The sequence below is a fragment of the Leptosomus discolor genome, chromosome 3 (assembly GCF_034619465.1).
Source record: "Leptosomus discolor isolate bLepDis1 chromosome 3, bLepDis1.hap2, whole genome shotgun sequence".
Taxonomy (NCBI): Eukaryota; Metazoa; Chordata; class Aves; order Leptosomiformes; family Leptosomidae; genus Leptosomus; species Leptosomus discolor.
In genome coordinates this window covers 23,506,261-23,525,992 of record NC_141393.1, presented here as the reverse complement: position 1 = coordinate 23,525,992, position 19,732 = coordinate 23,506,261, and the positions used below count along the sequence as shown (strand labels likewise).

The 19,732-nt window shown below is 37.2% G+C and overlaps 1 protein-coding gene across 1 annotated transcript in view; it reads right to left on the bottom strand.

Moving 5' to 3' along the window:
- Positions 1–5,827: 5,827 nt before the first annotated feature.
- Positions 5,828–19,732, bottom strand: part of SEL1L (SEL1L adaptor subunit of SYVN1 ubiquitin ligase) — a 37,045-nt gene continuing 23,140 nt past the window's right edge. Inside the window, exons 15-21 of the mRNA XM_086462190.1 lie at positions 18,991–19,078; positions 18,596–18,744; positions 17,851–18,016; positions 16,248–16,322; positions 14,978–15,150; positions 11,262–11,390; positions 5,828–9,860 (exon numbers count right to left, since the gene is read on the bottom strand). Of these exons, the coding sequence (XP_086318316.1) occupies positions 9,657–9,860; positions 11,262–11,390; positions 14,978–15,150; positions 16,248–16,322; positions 17,851–18,016; positions 18,596–18,744; positions 18,991–19,078 (984 nt within the window). The 3' untranslated portion in view covers positions 5,828–9,656. The remainder of the gene's footprint in view (positions 9,861–11,261; positions 11,391–14,977; positions 15,151–16,247; positions 16,323–17,850; positions 18,017–18,595; positions 18,745–18,990; positions 19,079–19,732) is intronic.

Below are 19,732 nucleotides of genomic sequence, written 5' to 3'. Positions count from 1 at the left end.
GATTACTTTTACTCATATTAAGTAAATTTATGTTCCTATATTCAACATCCTTTTAAAATGGGGGTGGGGGGAGGTGATTTAGAACATTTGATTCTCTTAAACTATTTATTCCATCAAAGTTATTACACAGTTATCACTGCATCAGACAGCTCTGTTTAATACCATTCTATTTGGACTTGGAAGAAATTTTTACTTTCTTGTTTCTGAAATATTTTTACTAGTAAGATCTAGAATGGAAGCACTAGCAGGTAACATACCTGTTACAGGTTTTCATGTTTTCCTGAGTCTTCTCAGAACTAAAACCACAGAGAACACTTATGGTCAGCCCTGAAGTGGTCAGGCAGTTGGAAGTTGGACTAGTTGGTCATTGTAGGTCTTTTCCACTGAAATATTCTGTAATATCAGAGAGTCGGAAACTAAATTACTCCATTTGAATAATTAAACATTAAATTTCTGGTTGAAAACTGCTATTCATGCAATAGAAAGAGAAGTTAGAACATACTTGAACTTTTTTTCCCCAAAAGTAAGGGGGGAAAAAAAATAATCACACTCCAGAGAGTCTGGTTTGCATACTTCAAATAGTTTGGATTTGAAGAACAAAGATTACAACCTTCCATTTACTAGAACATGACATAAAGTGGCACATTAACCATAAAAATATAGCAGCCTATTGCTGGTATTCAGACCTATGTTGAAAATGTATTTATGATGAGACTACAGGGTTAGAGCATGTGAGATCATAACTATGAACACACATACTGCATAACTACAGGCCAGAATGATCCTGATTTTAACTTATTTTGAATATATACATCACCTTTATTTCTGACTTTTTACTCTTTCAACTTACACATAATTAGAGTTTTTAATGTTAATCTTTCATTATGAAGACAATATTAATAATTCATTACATCTTGGGAAACTCTTAATTATGCTATTTTATTCCAATATAAAAACCCCCCAATTCTCATGGAAGCTTTACTGCAGATTTAACTGAATTCATCAGTTAACAGAATTAAATATATTTCATTGTATTAAAGTGAGGAAGTGTGATTTAACCCTTAGTGGTATCCCCACAGAGGCCCAATTCAGAACTGTACAGAAGCACTTCAAGAATTTTTTACCCATCCAGACCTGCTCCCACGATTAAGTCAGTCTGTACTTCACATACTTCTTTATACCATCTCACAACGTATGGCCTCACAGGAGCGTTCGTTCATGCATGCTCCTCAGCCCGTGGGCTGATAGTGACACAACACCAAGAGCAGTAAGAGAAAGTAAGCGTGCTGTGCCAGAAGGCTGTTTGCTTACCTTCCTCGCCTCGCAACATGTGGATGCACATGACGGGCCTTTGCTTCATCCAGCACAGGCAAGCCTGAAAGATCAAGATTTGTGCAATTGTAGGTCCCAGTCATGGCACGATTAGTTTAAAACCAATAGCTCTGGGACAAAGGCGCTCTTTCCAGCGTGGTAGGCCATCACCTCCATTTCCCATTCACAGACTGGGCATTTTCCCCAATGAAAGAAATTGCTCAGGTGTCCAGGTACCTTTTTTTTTTTTGCCATATAACAGCAAACCAAAGTAATCCGTAGCTGCAGAGCATGTTCTACCTGCGATTGGAGCAACTGAAGAGTTTACAGAACAGCAGTGCTAGGAGTGTAATGGCTAGTGGAGGTATTTGGAAGCATCAAATGCTTAATATAAGCAGCACAGGGAGAGAGTTAGAGACTTATCAAACATGTTCATTTGTGTGATTTGAGAACTTCCTTTTCTGTAGCTGCAAGAAAGTCTTTATGATTTGGCATCTAGAAATCTTGAGGAGACAGTGGAAATTAATATTTTGTTTGTTGGGTTTAGATAAGGAATTTTAAATTGGCACAGTCTATCTTTTGTTCTGGCACCTTCCACAGTACCAAAGAGAGGACTAAGGAGAGACTAGATCTGAAACGTTAAAAAAGGTGATTTATTTTTAGTTTATGTTTCTGTTCATTTTCACTATTTACCGTGGAGTTTTTCAGTTTTCAGCAAAGGGTTATTTGCAGACTGTTTACTCTAAATACGAGAGCTGTGTTTTCTGATGCTGAACTAGTATCACCAGAAACATTTAAAATATTTCCTATCAGTCCATCTTTTGCAGCTGAACTAAGAATGACAAATGTAGTGAAGAGCAAACTTTTGGGGGCTTGAAAACTCAAATGCAATAATTAGGCCCCAAAACAAAACAGTAAGAAAGAAATTTTCATGTCCAAAAACATTTAAATATTTTTTTGTATCTCTATGGAGCTTTTCACTGAACACGCAAGATACCAGAGTAGGCAAACATAGTCAATACACAGCATTCGCTAAAATCTTTGTCAGTTGAGATAATACACTAACGAAGAAACCTCTCTTTCTTGCTCTGTCTTGAGAAGTTCCTACCTACTTGCAACCTCTGCCTTCCACGGAGTAAAAGATCAGACTCCTAGTTGGAAACTCAGTAAGGCTGTTTGTTTAGCAAAGGGGCAGAAAAAGCCAACACAGCTGCATGCAGTGAGATCACCACATTTATCTCACTGGGTCTGAATTCTCTTACTATAGACACCTCCCTTCCGTACAATGTTTCCCAGATTTCAACAATCAAGTCAGACTCAAAATTGCTCTGTAAAAGATTAAATCCTTCAGTTATCCAATTACAGATGAACGTTTAACATTCCATAATAAAATGCATACATGTTTTGGTGTGGCTCTTCTTCCTAATGGACTCTCTAGTCCCATAATCAATGTGATGAGAACCAGAGATGAAATTAAATGCAACCTGAAAAACATTAAAGTCCTCTTGATCTCACAGCATCAGTAACGAGGGTAATCAGCTACTGGAAAACTCACCAGACACATAGATTTTCAGGCCTTTAGTCTTTGACTTAAAAGTTAGATGATTCTCCAAGAAGTATCCTTTTAATAATTCAAAGTTATAAGCCTTAAACTGAAACATGCCACATTTCTTTCGTCGTTTTAACATCAGCTATAGTAATGACTTTAAAGACTAGGAAGTGTATTTTTTTTTTTCCCACATATCCATTTTTAATACTAGTAATGCAAGCAAGCTGCTTCTTTAAAATTGTTGTTGAACAGACCTGGGGAAACTTTCCAAATTAAAAAAAAAAAATCTTATTTAGAAGCACCTAAATTGCCACCAATTAGTGGAATTTCAATATATAGCAAAGTCCAGAACCTATCAAACTTTGAAGTTAAGATTGGACAGAAACAAATACTGTAAAATATTGTCAAATACAGATTTCAAGTTAATTGCATAGCTCAAATATTTCATCAGAGTTTCAGTGAAAAAGTGATTAAGAAATCTTCATCACCTGTTGCTGCTAAACATTTACACTTGTTTTAGCAGGACAGAATTTATACTCTAAGAAAATCTGGATTTAACTTTGCAAAAGTAGCCACTTTCCTGGAAGCTGTGACCAACTAGTCTACATTTTATCTGTATACAGTATTACGAAAGACATTGCAAGATGGACTGGTACAACAGCAGGTTGATGGATACACACATTAAAAAAGCTTTAACAGGCCCGGGAAGGTAATTCTTTATTGGGTCCTTCCAGAAGCTACAGTGATTTTTAATTTTGGACTTTTGCTCTACAAATATGAGAAAAAAAAAGTATTGAATTATTTCATTTTGGTAAGTTTCTGAAGCTTCTGTGACCAAACACTCTTTTCTCTTTCAATATATATGTGTGTGTATACACACACACACACCTTCCCATGATGGGAGTGACTGAAAATGGGGCAGTTACTACTTCCCTAATCTTTGAGACCTAAAATATTTTGTAACAAGTCTGAGTCACCATTTAATATCTGATGCCCTCTTGTGCCTGCAAACACACACCCCAGGGACAATTTTTTTTTTGGCCACAAAAGAAAATAATTAAAGCAATAAAAAAAGAGAAAAAAATTAGTATGAATCTTGTACAGAAATAGAGGCACATTCCTAAGTAACAGATGGGAACTGGAACTAATTTTACAGTACGTTTTATACTGTGTTTAGGAGGAAGGATGAGTATGAAGAAAAACAAGCATAGAAAAAATAAAGGAAAGAAATTTGGAAAATGCCAGACAGCAGGATTGAAAAAATATTATTTGTCTTGCGACACAAAAATTAATATTCTTCCAAGTTATTTTCAAAAATTTGGAATTGCAACCCATGTTATATGGAAAGCCTAAAAAGTTGGGTAGCAAAGAAAAATGTGAGCAACCTGTCCCTGAAGTGGAGGTCTGCCTGAAATGCAGCTGCACTCAGAAAAGCTTGCCAGAGTAAGAGGCAGTTGCATTGACACCTTTTGGGGTAAAAACGTTCTGTCACTACAGGATTCAGTTACTGTGCTGTGGAAGTTAAATCACAGTTTACCTCCTGCTACCTGAAATACAACTACAGTGTGCCTTCTCCCCTTATTTTTCTTTCTGAAAATGAAAAATAAGACTAGATAGTAAAGTATTCGTTGCCTGGATAGATGGTACACCACCCTCCCTCAACTTCTTTTGGAAGAAGTTATTTACATTTTTGAATTTTTTTTTGCAACAAGTAGGCTAGAGTGACTAATCTTCCCCTCAATAATTCTTTGTAAAAATAGGAATCAAAGTCGGGATTCAGAAATGCCATTTAGCTCATGATCATTTAGAGATGAGGAAGAACATTTTGGCATTATACCAAACACAGTCTAATGAAACAGGTATTGCAGATTTACTAACCATGCTTTCTACTAATATTTTAACTTTAAATGAAGTGTTTTAGTCTCAGACTGAGAATAAAGCAACACAAAACCCAAACAAAACCAAGCCAGGAAACCAAAACAAATGTTACTAGTTTTCCATGAACATTATTCGGTGGCTCTTTTTTTAGGAAAAAACCCAAGAAAACCAGCCAACACCTGCCACCTCCTCAGTCATTTATATACCTGGTACTCTATTCCCACCACAGAAAACAAGTCCTTATTGACTACTGCCTACAAGTAAAATAAGGAATCTACACTTCTGACTCCACCTCACTTGAGCACATCAGTAATCACATCTCAAGCCACAGGCTCTTTCGGAAGGTGAGGGATGACCTCATTAAGTTTGAGCTACATTAGACTCAAGCTGGTTTTAGTACCAGCAGTTCTGTTTCCTACCTGTAACGAGTGCTGTTGACAGCAGCAAACAACACGGGAAGCCTCCAAATACTTCAAAAACTATGTAACTTGGGCTGATGCCCAAGACAGTTCACCTATTGATGCTTTCCATAGCTGTTACCATTGCTCCCTTGCTCTCTTACCCAACTGTTTTCTTCCAAATTAATAAGCACATTGGAAAGCAAGCCAACATAATACATTTATGAGGGAGGACTCAAGAGTCTCAACAGGTGGAGCCTGAAGGGATGGAATGGGTCAAAAAAGGCCTGAAAAGCAAGCAAACTTGTCAGCTTGGAGTAGTCCCTCCCCCAGTATCTGCTTCTAGTCACTGTATTATCCCTTTAGAATAGTGATCCTAAAGCTACTGGCCACTACTGGCTAATCTCACAGGAGTTCCGTGTCTGCCACACACAGTACAGATGTTGTGTACACTGAAGAAAGGGTCACACATATACACACACACAGAGGGCAAGTCTCTAGCACAGCTGAAGATACAACACAATTTTCTATTTCCCTTTCTATGCTCCTCCTAAATGAACAGATTTTTTTTTTTTTTGAAGAGAAATAGAAGTGAGAGTGTGAGTATCTTTAGAGGAAGGGATGCGTTTAGCAGTGCAAACAACTAACAATTCACATCCTCTCTTATCACAACCACTGTGAACACTGAGGGTAGCCACACAGGTGGTATCTTTATTTCACAAGATTAAAGATACAGTACAAAATGAATCTGTACATCTTTCTATTAACAGAATTTGTTTACACAATTATATTACATTTCACCAGCCTTTATACTGATTTTAAATACAAAATAAATTTACAAAACTCCTACAAGACCCTTTAAAGAACTGCAGCTGATAAAAACAAAGGGTTCCCCCCAATAGTCCCTATTTGCCATATGCATTTGCAGTAGTTCAAATCAAACTAAATCTTTTTAGTTTAATATTCTCTGAAACAAAAATAGAATTTCAGTTCATTGTTGCCTATCTAAAAAGGAAGTAACTTGCAAAGGTGAGTGTCATCCCCTTTTATATGCTAAAACTAGCATATAATAGGTGGAAACTAGATAATGCATAGTCTTAAAAGTCCTTTTGCAATCATGTTTTAATGTTCTTCTCCAAAAAGTTTAACATTTGATAATTTTTTGGTTTGGGTTTTTTTTTTTTTTTACTTTAATAAAAGCAGCTGACTTACGGAAGATGACTAAACAGTGAGTAAAACTTGTCTCCTACGAGTCTCATTGGGATGTTTGTATCAGAGGCCTTATCTATTACATTGTCCCATGATGGACAATATAACACAAGGGAAGTTATTTCAGCAGACAGCTCTGGGATAAGTGTCACCAGAGTGATGAACTAGAATCCTATTTTCTCAACAGTTCAGCATTTCTTTCAAACATCAAGAACAGCTAGTGTGTTTGATTAATAATTTGAGATGCAGAACAATGTTCCCCCATATCTTTCCACAGTCTTCCTACATAGAAAACTCCCACCACCACCAGTTACTGCTCTGTAGTTCCATCCTCTGTGCAGGGAGAGAAAAGCATGTGTCCAGGAGGTTCAAACAGGAAGGCTCTGGCCTACCTTACTACAGACAAAGAATACAATTTTTCCATTCAAAGCATGCTGAACATATCCAGAAGGGCTTCTTTTAAATCAAGTTTCCCTTCCAAAATACTCCTGCTTATAAACTGTAAGACAACCTGCATGCTACCAAAAGGGATTAGTACTTCACTTCAGTAAACTGAGCAACACAGCTCCTTTAGGAAAACAGCTGCTTGATAAACTTAGCGCACAACAAGAAACGTATTGCTAGCGAGTTAAATATACTTCCCTCAAAATGCAAGTTTCAGAACAGAGTAGCAAGGGATTGTCACAAAAAACTTAAAGTCATGTTGTAGACAACTGATTTAGAAAACTTAGTCATTTCTTTAATCCCTGAGTTAACTCATCATTACTTATGGTAAGTACCTTTTTACTACTACCACTTCATTCAAATGAATGTCATCTGAACAAGTTAGTGGTAGTAATTCGGTGGAAGGGAAAAAAGCAGGAGAAAGACTTCCTTATTGCTTCTTCAAAAAGCAGTTCTTTAAAGTGAAATAGCTTGCTGATCTTCAATCGTTTTCTTCTGCTGATTTCTTGGATGTAAAAATGCATCAAGTTCAGTGAAAGTCAGCTATAAGATGGTCACATAGCAGCAATGCTGAGAGATTCTCATGCAAACAGGACAGAGCTTTTCGAATTTAGTTCTAGTGGATCAAACAACCGAAACATTTTAATAACGCAGTAACAAAATCGTTAAACATCCTAAGAGACCAATATCAACAAATCAATGGTATTTAACTGAAAAACATTTTCCATATAATCTTTAATTTATTCATGCCAAGCTAAAAAGAGCTATTAAGTGACAGAGGCAAAAATACTTCAGAGGGAGTGTTCAGAAGTCACAGGTATCTTAGAAATGCAGCTGGAGAGTGCTGTACATTTTAGACACTACATGTAAGTTCAATACTGTTTCATCTGCTAATGATGATTAAGCCTGAACAAGACATTCCTCTATCACATGCTGCAACCCTCCAAACTAAAAATGAACGATTTGTCTTCACATAACCAGCATAAGCATTTTGAAGTACTGAGAAATTCTACCTACATTTTAATACTAGTCATCCATGACATTTCAGTTTACAAAAGAGTGGATTGCTTATCTTCTTTCCCAAAGTACAGATACATTGTGCAATGGTCTCCTCACAAACGTATTAGTATGAAACCATACCAAAATGTCATTCTAGATAAAACATATTGATATGTTGCTGCCAATCCACTGGAAAAAGATTTGCATGAAAGGAAGCCCTAAACCTTTTAAACACAACAGTTTTTGTCAGAAAGCAGCTAAAGCCTCCTCATTTGTATTTCATTCAGCTTTAAGACACTATATTCAGAGGGCTTAGTGCTAGTACATACAAAATATTTAACTGCCAGTGGTAAATAAGAGCAGAAACTTCTGCATTTCTTGCCTTTAAGCTACTCCCCTGCTGCTTCCCACCCACAACTCCTGAAATTATAGTTCAAAGAAAATTGTTATTAAGTGAAGATTCCTCTTGCAGTCTAAAAACACCAGTCCACAGGTCATATTCTTTACACTCATTAAAAGGCCTTTGTGCTGACCTGGTGGTGTCAAGAAGCCATAAACGATCAGTCTTCATTCTCTTTGGATTTCCTTGTTACAAGGGATCTTCAAGACGGCACAGCCAGAGGTGTTATTTTGACTTTCTTGTGTATGCCAGGTACAAGAGACAAGGTGACAGCCAGAGCACTGCTGTAATCTACCATACGACTTCCATCAGTCAGCAGACTTTGGAGCAGCATCACTGGCATAAGCACATGCCCTTTTGTAGAGAGTATGCATCTTTGGGGCCCTTTTTTGTACAGGCACTAAACAGATGCATGCATGAGATACCACACACGTTTCCTTCTTGCAGTGCAGATCACTTATGGGACTGTTGAAAATCAAATACAGAACTTCCACCTCTAAAAACAACAATAACAAAGCAAGCTAACTCACTGAGATTTCTGGCTCTGTCCTTTCTTCAGTGTCCACAATAATACTGGTGCTTTCTGCAATCTAGACTCGGCCTCTTCGTAAGAGCAAGTTTAAATAATTAGGAACACTACTGATTTGTTTTTATGTCATGAAGTATTGCAAAGCACACAGGCTCCAAAAAAGTTTTAGAAGGATGTGAGTTCTGGGCACTGTGTGGATAGTTTTCAACTGATGAGCTTTACAGACCCAATCTGTCCCAACCCACCTCCTGGGCTACAAACTGTCCGCTGAGAACTGTCTAGTCTAAGGGGAATGGAGGAAAATAATCAGAACAAAAAAGCACAAATGGAGAGTGGCATGTTTGCTGGCTTAGTCTTACAGAGTTTATAAATAATCCATGTTAAACCATCCAAGAGAGCATAAAAGTCCAAAGTGTAAGAATAATAAGAAATAACGAAATAAGGATTGTAGAAATACTCGGGATGCAGATCAGAATATAAGTTCATACAGCTCTAGTCTTTTTAGAGTTTGAATATAGTTCAGCTTCTTGGACTTAAATTGGCCATAAAATTATCGTTATTACTTTTATATAGGGCAACTGCTATCAAGCAGGCAAAAACCTTCCAACGCTAGCGTTCTGCTCTCTCTAAGAGATGAAAAGGACTCTGAATAAAGAGGAACTAGATACAGCAGGCAACATTTTTGTAGTAGCACACTTGTGTTTCCATGAAAAAAGCCATAGTGTTATTCCATTGGCACTGAAATAACATTCAAATCAGTTTCAAAAGAATTTTCTTATCCCTGAAAAAAGGCATCATTCTAAGCAGCTTTCAAATTTCTGTTTTTTAAAAACCTCTTTGTGCCTCTTTTGGGGCAGGGACCTTCGATCCAAAGTCCTAAATCACAATGAAAATTGTTCCTTGAGGAAAAATCCAGTTCTTTCACTGAGGCTCTTGTTGCTATTGCGGCGGTTGATGCTCTGGTGGTGGTTCTTGTTGAGGCACAGCTGGCCGCAGTCCTGCTGGTCTGGGAATTGCCTGATGTTGCCTCTGTCTGTAAGCTATAATTGTTCCCAGAAGCAAGGCAATGATGGTCATAAGGTAAAGGTCCCACTCAGGCCCCAGCAGCTGGTCCATATCAATATGTGAGAATATCTCCCTTACCTAAGAAACAAGAAGTCCACAAGAATGGAAGTTACTTTGATTTTAAATTTGATTTGTAACATTTTTCATGTGCAAGTACCAGTTTTAAAACTTCAGTAGCTCTTTTCCTCTCTAAAAAAAAAAAAGTATCACATCAGTGATGTTCTTAATTTCCAAGATCTAAATGCCAGTAAGACTAAGAGCCATGCTGTATAGGCTGAGGTATTCTATTTTCTGTTCTAGAGATGAAGGGTCTCATAGCTTTGTGGCTTTCACATACAGAGCATTAAAGTACACAATTTAAATAAGAATAAGGTATGTAAGAATCCTAGTTGTCTTCAAGAGAAGCAAGTACCACATACACAGAGGCAGTGAACTGATCAGTCCAGTCAAACTGGAAGCCATCAGCAGACTGCCATGAATGACAGAACATCAGGCCCCAGGATACTCACTGGTACAATGCTGAGATTTGTGCAGATAAGGTACAGGGAAGTTAAAGTGACTACTGTCAGTTGTGAACAAACTGCCTTTTTTAGGCGACTTCCATTTGCATAAGCATTAGCCAACACATACTTTATGCTTCACTACCCTGTCTGATGGTACTACAGAGTCATTGCCAATTAAGCCTGCGTCAGCAAATTTAAAACTTGTCTGTGTCCAGCATACTATCTTCTGAGTGCTACACGAATATTTGCTGAATTGATTTAGAGTATTTTGACTGTCCACTCCTGAAAGTCCCAGTCTCAAGACAGCTGAATTTTGTCAAACTTAGCTGGATTGCCTGAACTTGCATTTGCTCTGAGTGGCAATAATTTCCATATCATTTGGATTTATTAAGTAAGCCAAAAGGCATTAAAATGTGAGAATATCAACAAATATTTCAGACACTATACAGAAAGAAAGACTTCACCTGAATTCCAGGCAAGTATTTTTTTCAGAATCAGCAGAAACTCTGCACAATAGCTAAACAATAGCTAAACTGCCTAATACAAATAGTATTTTTTCCCCCTCATAGAAATCAAACACAACTCAAGTGGGGTTGTTACAGCTGAATATAAAATAGCATGAGAATTAGGGCTACAAAAAGTATTTCTTTTTTCCTGAACAGCAATTATGTCATTGTAATAATCTGCTTAACTTTGATAGCAGATAGGAACAGTCAAACACGTTACAGAAATTTTCTTCCAGGGAAGAACAGCACAGAAGAGCACTGGCTGTGCATGTCTCAGTTTCACACAATTGCACAAATAAGAAACAGGAATCACAGCTTCAGTAACTTTCTTAACAAGCAACAACACAAAACACATGTAAGTTTTCAGAAGGCTCAAGTAAGACTTCTACTTAAGTAAGATCACATCTCAAGCTTCTTTTAAATATGGAAAACACATTTGTTATTTTTGCTTTTAATTCTGCATTACTTACATTGATTTCTCGTACATAATGGAAGGAATAAATCACTCCAAGCTTGCAAAGTGCTAGGAAGACTGGAACCTGAGCATCTGGGCTTGCTTCAGCTGCCATGTCATAGAATCGTTTTGCAAGATGAATATCCTAAAGTTAAGAAAATACCAAGTTCAATTTTGAAGAACTTGAAAGATTAACCATATGTAGCACTTTTTCTATAAGCTACTGTATACTGTCATATAGCTACTGAATACAAGGTTTTTGTCAAGTTAAACAAAAAACATTCAGCAAAACGTCCCCTTTTTTCTGAGGGATGTTCACCTTTGAATAGACAAAGGGAAGCTTCGATCTGAGGATGAAGCTATTGTAACAGATGCTAGAACTGAAACTCAGAAAGAAATTAACATATTCAACCTACGCATTGTAAACTAGGGCACATACCTGGGTAACTCTAGTACACTCTAATGTGTCTAATGCCACACGAAACATGAAATACTAAGAAAACACAAGTCAGAGGAGTACACAGCAGCGACTCCTCCCAGTTACAGTGCAGTACGCCTGCTGCATAGTGCAGCTTCTAACCATTTAGCACATACTCCCAAATTAGATTCTACTCCTTATCCAAACTGGGCATAACTTGCATTAGTGAGGGCAGCCTGGCAAAAGCATGAGCACAAACAGCCAGCAACTTTAGCAAAAGCTTAAGTTAGTGTTCTCTTCTGAGGTAGCTAAAACAAGAAGGTGACTGTAGCAAGAACAGAGGATACATGTATCTGAATAGTTTAACCTTACTTGTTTGTTTGGGTTTTTTTGGCTCTGCTTCAGGTACATACTGTGCAACGTCGGGATACTTGGATACAAACTGCCTATGTTCACTCAGTGATGTGAAGGACAGGCCTGTGTAAGGCTTACCTCTGAAAGTGTTCCAAGTTGGACACTTAAAGAGAAATCCCCAGGACTTCATGCCATGTGTTCATTTTATAATTTTACTTTGATTGTGAAATATCAAAGATTTTCCACTCATTGATATGGCAAAACTAAGTTCCATAACACATGTGGAAATAACAGTATGAAAATCAACATATTATGCGAAGAAGATGTCCTAGCTCACATTTTTATATTTTAATTCCGTAAAACAACTCTGAATACTCCTTGAGCCAGGAAAGTCTGTGTTTTGTGTAACTATTTAAAAGAGTTTTCTTACCTCCTTTACACTGTGCTAGTATCAGTGTAGAAGCAGATCCTAAATCATAGCTTATTTTCATTTCTAATTAGCAAGCACTTCATTCTGTTTATACATTCTTCACTCTCACTTGACAGACAAGCGAGAACTGTAGGAGTCTGAACATTAACACACAAATAGCACTGAAATACCATGCCAAAACTTCAAAAGACGACCAGGAGAAAATGAATTCGTTCTTATTTTGAGCAGTATATAGAAACAGTTTTCATTCTGACATGCAGGCTCAGGAATTGGACAACATTAAATCTATAAAGTGTGTAACAGTGTACACGCGAGATTTCTGAAGGGGCTCAATATTTGCCATCAGCCCTGTATGAGTCTGAAAGCCATCTCTATACAGGAAATATAGCATAGAATCCTATAAGTAAGAAAGACTATTTATTCAATAAGTAAAGAGATAAGGCAAAAGCTGTTTGGGGGAAAATCCCCAAACAGTAAGAAATACTGTATTTATTCAGGATTATCCAGAATGAACAGTGACTTGAAGTTGTGGAGGCAACCTTACTGGATCACCCTCCCTAACTTTGGAGTGCATGCAATCTTAATGACGTGGACACAGCTGGAGACAGAACAAGAGTACACATCCCTTTCTTCAACAGACTAAATCCCCAATTTGTTAGATACTATAGGGCTAAAATCTTTATACGTCCCTTCCACAGGCCTCTAGTGGAAGAGCACACACCCATTAGTAGACACACCTGCTGCATCAGGAAGCATGACTTTAACTGTCAGTCATTTTCAGAGGTGCTCAAAATCCAGCAGTTTCCATTCCAGGAAAGGAAAGCCAAATATCGGAAAGCAAAATATGCTTTCACTTCATTCACAATTCCATCTTAGCCTTTTTCAGAATATCCTAGCCCAGAGCCATTTTAGTCTCATCTAGTCAATCCTAAATCTCCCTCCTCCCATCTTACAGTTGTAAAGTTTTAGGACACAGCAAGCAAAGACATTAAATATCCAGTATTCCTAAGACCATTCTTTACACAAAATTTCCTTGCTTAGACATTCTCAGTGCTTCTTTCCCATGTCTATACTAACTGTCTCCATTTCCCTTGCAGTTCAACTCTTCCTTCCCCAATAATACAGAATAGTATTATTCATCTGCATAAAGCAAGGCTGCATACGCTCATCACGAGCCCCTGGTGTACTCATTTCAGTTATCTATGTTCAGTTATCTCTGCTTCAGGTTGGACAATACTCTGTGCAAATGACAGCACTAGGACTTGTTTTTCTCAATTTCTTAGCAGTTATGCTGAATGTGATATAACATTTTCAAAATTTTTCTTATCTGCTCTAAATTGGGTTGTTTTCAAGGCAGAAGCAAAAGAAATAAAAAAGTCCATGTCCAAAAGGACTATTTTTTTTTTTTTTTTAAAGAAAACCTCCCAACTTTACTGCTGTTGCTTTTAGCTGCAGGCTCATTTTCAGAAGTTAACTAGTTTTGATGACTCAGATAAAAAAGAAAACAATCCTAAAATAAAATTTGAAGATGACGTTTAGAAATAACGCTGTTTGTGTACCGTGTTGTCACTTCTGCAGCCAAGTCAGTAAGCAGTTTTCAAATGCTGATTATTTGCTGCTGCCAAAGTAACAATATTGACCTAAGACTTGCCCTTCACTGTTCTGACATTTTGCCAAGAATTCAGGGCAAAAGAAGCAAAAATTGGTCTTTAAAAGACCAACAGAATAATTAAAAGGAGCACACCTAGACAAAAAACAAACGCTTACTGAAAGTAAGGAAAATGAAACCATTTGTTACAGTTTCAGATAACCCAGAAGATACTATTACTAAATTCATACATTAATTCCATGAGTTATTCGTACATTAAGGTAAGGTAGGCTGCTCAAAATTAGTATGCAATTAATTACTACATTATTTTGACATATACAAGAACACATCGCCTTGGATTCTGTAAGTTTTAGTCAACTCATGGACAGCAATACACCACAGGCTTCTTAAGAAAATCAGATATACTGCCTTCTTTCAGGCCATGTAGTTCATAAGCAAATTGTGGCCTAGCCTAATTTGAAAAACCATAGCTAATCACACTGTTGTTGGTGCTTATGGCTTGATTCTTGAAGATGCACAGAACTTGTTTTCAAAATGTCACGACATCGAAAACAAATTAACCGGTGTTTCAGAGGATGAGAACAATCTTGTGCTAAAATACTCTGAACCTGGAATTGACTTGTGTTCATTTCATTACAGTTCAAAGTCTTGAAAGCATTACTCAAGCATATGGCGCACTGCTTGCCAATCTTCATGATTTTGGGCAAATAGTTTTTACCCTGTCTATGCCTCAATTCTTCATACAGGCAAGTGCAAAGTGGATATACTTAATCCATTTGCTATTGGAGAACGTATTGGGAGACATGTTAATTCCTGCTAAGTGGTTATACAGTGCCCAAAGCCCAGTAGTAATTATGGACGTAATCTAATATTAGCAAACGCACTGTAGTGAAGCGGACTATCAGCATACAGCTTACTCACCTGCTTGATTCCCAATCCCTTCTCATGCATGTAGCCCAGATTAAACATTGCTTGGGCACTGTGCTGTTGTTCTGATGCCAGTCGATAGTGAATAAATGCAGTTTCATAATCAACATCAGTACCAAAACCATAAAAATGGTAATCTCCAAGTTTAATTCTTGCAACAGTATATCCTATAAATCAAGAAACAATGAAAAAAGTTAAAGTAGCTAGGCAAAGAAAGGCTTTTAGTTTCATACAAAGATGCAGTAACAGCTTTAGCATTACTTTCCTCAGTTTGCATAAAGTGTTTCCCTTTTTCTGTCTCACAGGAACAGGGTTTTTTTTTGTTGTTCATTTGCTTTTTGGAGTGGTTTTTTTCCCCCTTTTTAAAATTTGGTTTAGCGAACTAAAACACAGCCTATTTCTATTTTCAGTTGAAAAGCTGTACATATTGTTCACAGTCACCTATTACAGAAAAATTTTTCATTTGTTATATGGTCATTAAGGGCTTCAGCTTTGTTCTTCGAACAGATGCAGTAAGAACTTGAAAAACAAAGTCTCTCATCATCATTTGGTAATTAATACTAACCATTTCATCCTCTCAATTTCTAATTTCCTACTAAAAGCCAAATAGGTCTGAAGATTTTCAGACAAAACTTTTATGTTCCATTTGCATGATACACTTACACTTCAGTAAAAAGCTAGTGGACAGACATTAATGTAGACGCACCCATAGGAAAGAGACCTTGGACTGAGATATTCAATGACAAAGTTTAGTTTTGCTTATTTTAGGATAGGATTGTAAGCACCAGAATTTAAACTTGGGTTGGCTGGACATCAAGACTGCATTCTTCATCACTGAGCTTTGCTTGCTTTGAATAGGAAATTGCATTTCTTATAAGTTATGACAAGTCACAAAATCCTAAAGGGTCTTTTGTATCAGTTTTTCCAAGTGGATCTATTTTCAGAAAAGTCAGTGTATACATTCTTAATACTGTTTAACATGGCTCTATAATTCCATATGGAACAGCAAAAGAAACACACCGTACATTTATGGTTTAGACCTTTTAATCTTCAGGGCCTCAGAATGGCTCGGAAATGCAAGCATATTGCAATGACATTATAGCTAACAGTGCAACAAAGAACAGCAACTACCCTATGTGGAATATAACTAACGTTAAACAGGAGATAAGCCTTTCCTCCTTCCCTGTTTCTCCTTCCCTGTTTCATAAAAACCATGAAATCAAGTATTAATGACTCTTCTAAAAATTGTGAGGTACAGACATACCTTGAGAAGCTGCTCTATTCCAGTGAAGCAGAGCTCGAGGATAGGTTTCATTTTCTCCTACTATGCTAGCTTCCTCTGGAGAAGAAAGTAATTCAGTTAAATAGGAGCATGGTATATGCACACAAGACCACAAAAAAACCCCACCCCATGCTTACGTTCAGTCTGCTGAAATGAATTAAAAACCCGAAGAAATCTGTGCTATAGTACAAACAAAATTCAACCCATCTGAAACTTATAAAAAACCCTTTTGATTTATATGGTCCTTCCATATATCTGCCCACGTAAGAGCTAGGAACAAACTGTATTATTTCACCCTGAAATATTGCTTTACAAGTGTCTCTCCCACTCCTGCTCTAGGAGATTCTGAAGCATACTTGAGGAATGCCAGAAGATGCAAGACTTAAGAGCACACAATTCAGGCTCTGACAAAGATGCACTCAAATACAAGGCTAAAGTATAGGCTGTTTTAGTTCGACCATCTAAAAAACAAGACTAGTCAAGTAAAATGAAGGCTTAAACTCCTTAACCAGCCAGAGGCTGCATATTTTACACAGCAGTGCTACAGCTACTTCAGAAGTTATTTCACTTGTCCGGTCATAAATTGAGGCCTGCTGAAGTATCAAAGTTCAGACAGTTTAAATGAGTTGTAACTTTTTTCACTTCTAGTGTTTAAGTATGGTTTCAGCTATACTGTCTCACAGTTGACATACAGATTTTCTGTACGAAACATAAAAGAATTTTACATTGCTCTCCAGTCAAGATGCAGATACATCTGAATGACAATCAGAATTTTAACACAGGGAAAGCTCCTATTTCTTTGCAAGCATGCACTCGCAGCCAAGATGGTCATTGCTGCAACTTATCTAAAGACAAGTCACTAAGGCACCTCTGAAAAAACATTGACTGGAAATTAAGATGTTAGATTACCCTATCAGCCACCAATAACTGATTTTTATATTAAGATACAAAGCCCTACAGCTGGTAATGAGACCTAGACTTCTGGATCTGAGATCCAGAAAGTTTAAAATACTGGGTTTTGTAGTTTCTAGAAAGATTTGCTACTTGTACTTCCGTTGTTTCCCTATGATCTCAAACAAAGAAATCCAAGTTCTAGCCACCGAGTTGCAATAAAAGACCTGAGACAAGTTTTTTCAAATCTAACAGAATCAACTGTCTAGCCCTTCATCCCTGCTTCAAGAGTAGTACAAATAAAAAAATCTGGAAAAAATAGTGCTGAAAAAAGACATTACAAGGTAAAGAACAAAGGAAACTGAAGCTTGTATGCACAGTAAAGGTCAAAGGTAAAACTAACGCAATTCCTACTTTATAGATTTACAAGCATTCTCCCCCATCCCAGTTTTAAATCCTGTAAGTCAGAATTTAAGTGTATTCTAACTTTTAGGGCAGAAAGCTACCCTTAGCGATGAAAATTAAAACTGATTGCTTTCCAGTGTGAAGAGGAGGAAAGAGGACAAGAGTCTCACTGAAGTTCTAACTCAACAAAAGCCATGTAATTATATCTTCAAGCACTCCAGCATTCTACTAAATGGGCTACTGCAGGCCAACTCCAAAAAAACCCTTCCGTACAAATTTACGTCCTTACTCTGATCAAGTATGAAAGCAGCATTGCTTTGTGCAACCTCGTAGCCTTGTTCTGCCAGAAGAAGATATTGAACCACAGCAGAATTTGAATCACCGTCTTTATAGCTGTTGTAGGCAGTCATCAGTCTTTCAGACCAACGCCCCCGTTCACATACATTCTTAAACAACTGCAGAGGGGAAAAGAAAAAAAAAGGGGGTGGGGGGAGAAGACTGGTTGTCAGGATCTTCAGAAGTTTAGGTTTTCCAAAAGGTAAACCTTTAACATTCAAATGCCCGTTCAAAATATTTACGTTTCACAGGAAAAACCTGACAGACGAACTCACTGCTTAAGACAGGTTTACTTTAAGATACAGGTTACCAAGCAAATACATGCCAAGATTCAGATGCTTACTCAGAGTTATTCTTAATAACAGCTTGTTTGTTAGACTTAAACCCATGTCCAAATGAAGAAGTCAGTACTTATAAAATACTAATGTTTGCTTTGTATTACATTCTTTTGATTTTCTTCAAAGTTAATAAAGCAAACACAAACTTGACGTATCCACATTAACAAAAAAAAAAAAAAAAAGGTTTTTCTCATGAGATACAAAGGAGTTTCATAATATAACGCTTTTCCTTTTGACAGGCTTGGCTCTGCAGCCACCAATGGATTTTAGATATCACAAATTTCCTATATAAGTGGATGTGGTTACATCCAACTTTTTGCAAGTCAGTATTATTTGACCATTATAAATGGATGACCTTACCTCAACAGCAGTATGACAGGATCGCATCACTCCGGTGCCAGTAGCATGCATCTGAGCCAGATTATAAAAAGCCAGAATGTGGCCACCCTGGGAGGCCAAGTTAAAATATTTCAAAGCTTGTTTATAGTCTCTCTTGACTCCAATGCCATCTAAAAGACAGATTAAGTCATTGCTATTCATTCCTCTTGAAAAGCAGAGTTGTGTGAAACATCGTATGTACTTTTAAAAATTATTAAAGAAAAATGTTGTGAAAGTGTTATGAAAAAACAGAATAAAATATAAATAAAGAATAAAGTCTACATGCAGTATATATACACTGCTACCGCCACCTAGTGAACAGTTACCAAAAGGGCAGATGCTTAGACCTGGCAAATCATTATTTTGATGCCACTTACTGTAATACATGGAACCTAGCTGAAGCTGTCCATCAACCCAGCCCTGTTCAGCAGCCTTCTGGAAATACTTCAGCGCTAGCTCATAGTTCTGCAGGAAGATTTGGTCCAGTCATTACAGCCTTGCAATGCACCACAATAAATATAGAAAGAAAATACGTGTGCGCCCATGTGTAGGTGTAAGGAGAGATCTGTATTATGGAAAAATTACAGCGAAGTGTTCTAGTGCAAAAATATTCACCTGGTTAAAATCTGGAAATAAAAAATGAAAAAGCCTACAACAATCTTAGCCTGTCTTACGTCTGTAACTATCTCAAAGCTGGCATCCACGTATAGCATTGCTATGAACAGTTATGCTTAACAGAAGGGATACCTTGTTCTGCTTCTAGAACAATTGTTTAACCTATTTCCTCAACTTTGAGCTAATTCAGCTTTTGAGTATCTGTTTGCATAGCTAAATATACAACATTTGACAAGACACCTTCTTATGGGAAAAGCAACAAGGCAAATGAACCAATTAAAAGTCTCAAAATGTTCCTCCACTCTCAGAAGAGACACAAAATGGGGACAGTTAGGATTTGGTTTATTTCACAAGAAAATTAGAGCCAAGCTCAAAACTCCTGCATTTCTAATAGCTTCAGCAACATTTTCAAACTTATTAGAAGGAACTCAGCATGTTACACAGCTAACTCCACAGTGAATTTTTTTGTATTATTTTTATATTACAGATTTTTATATTTTTTAT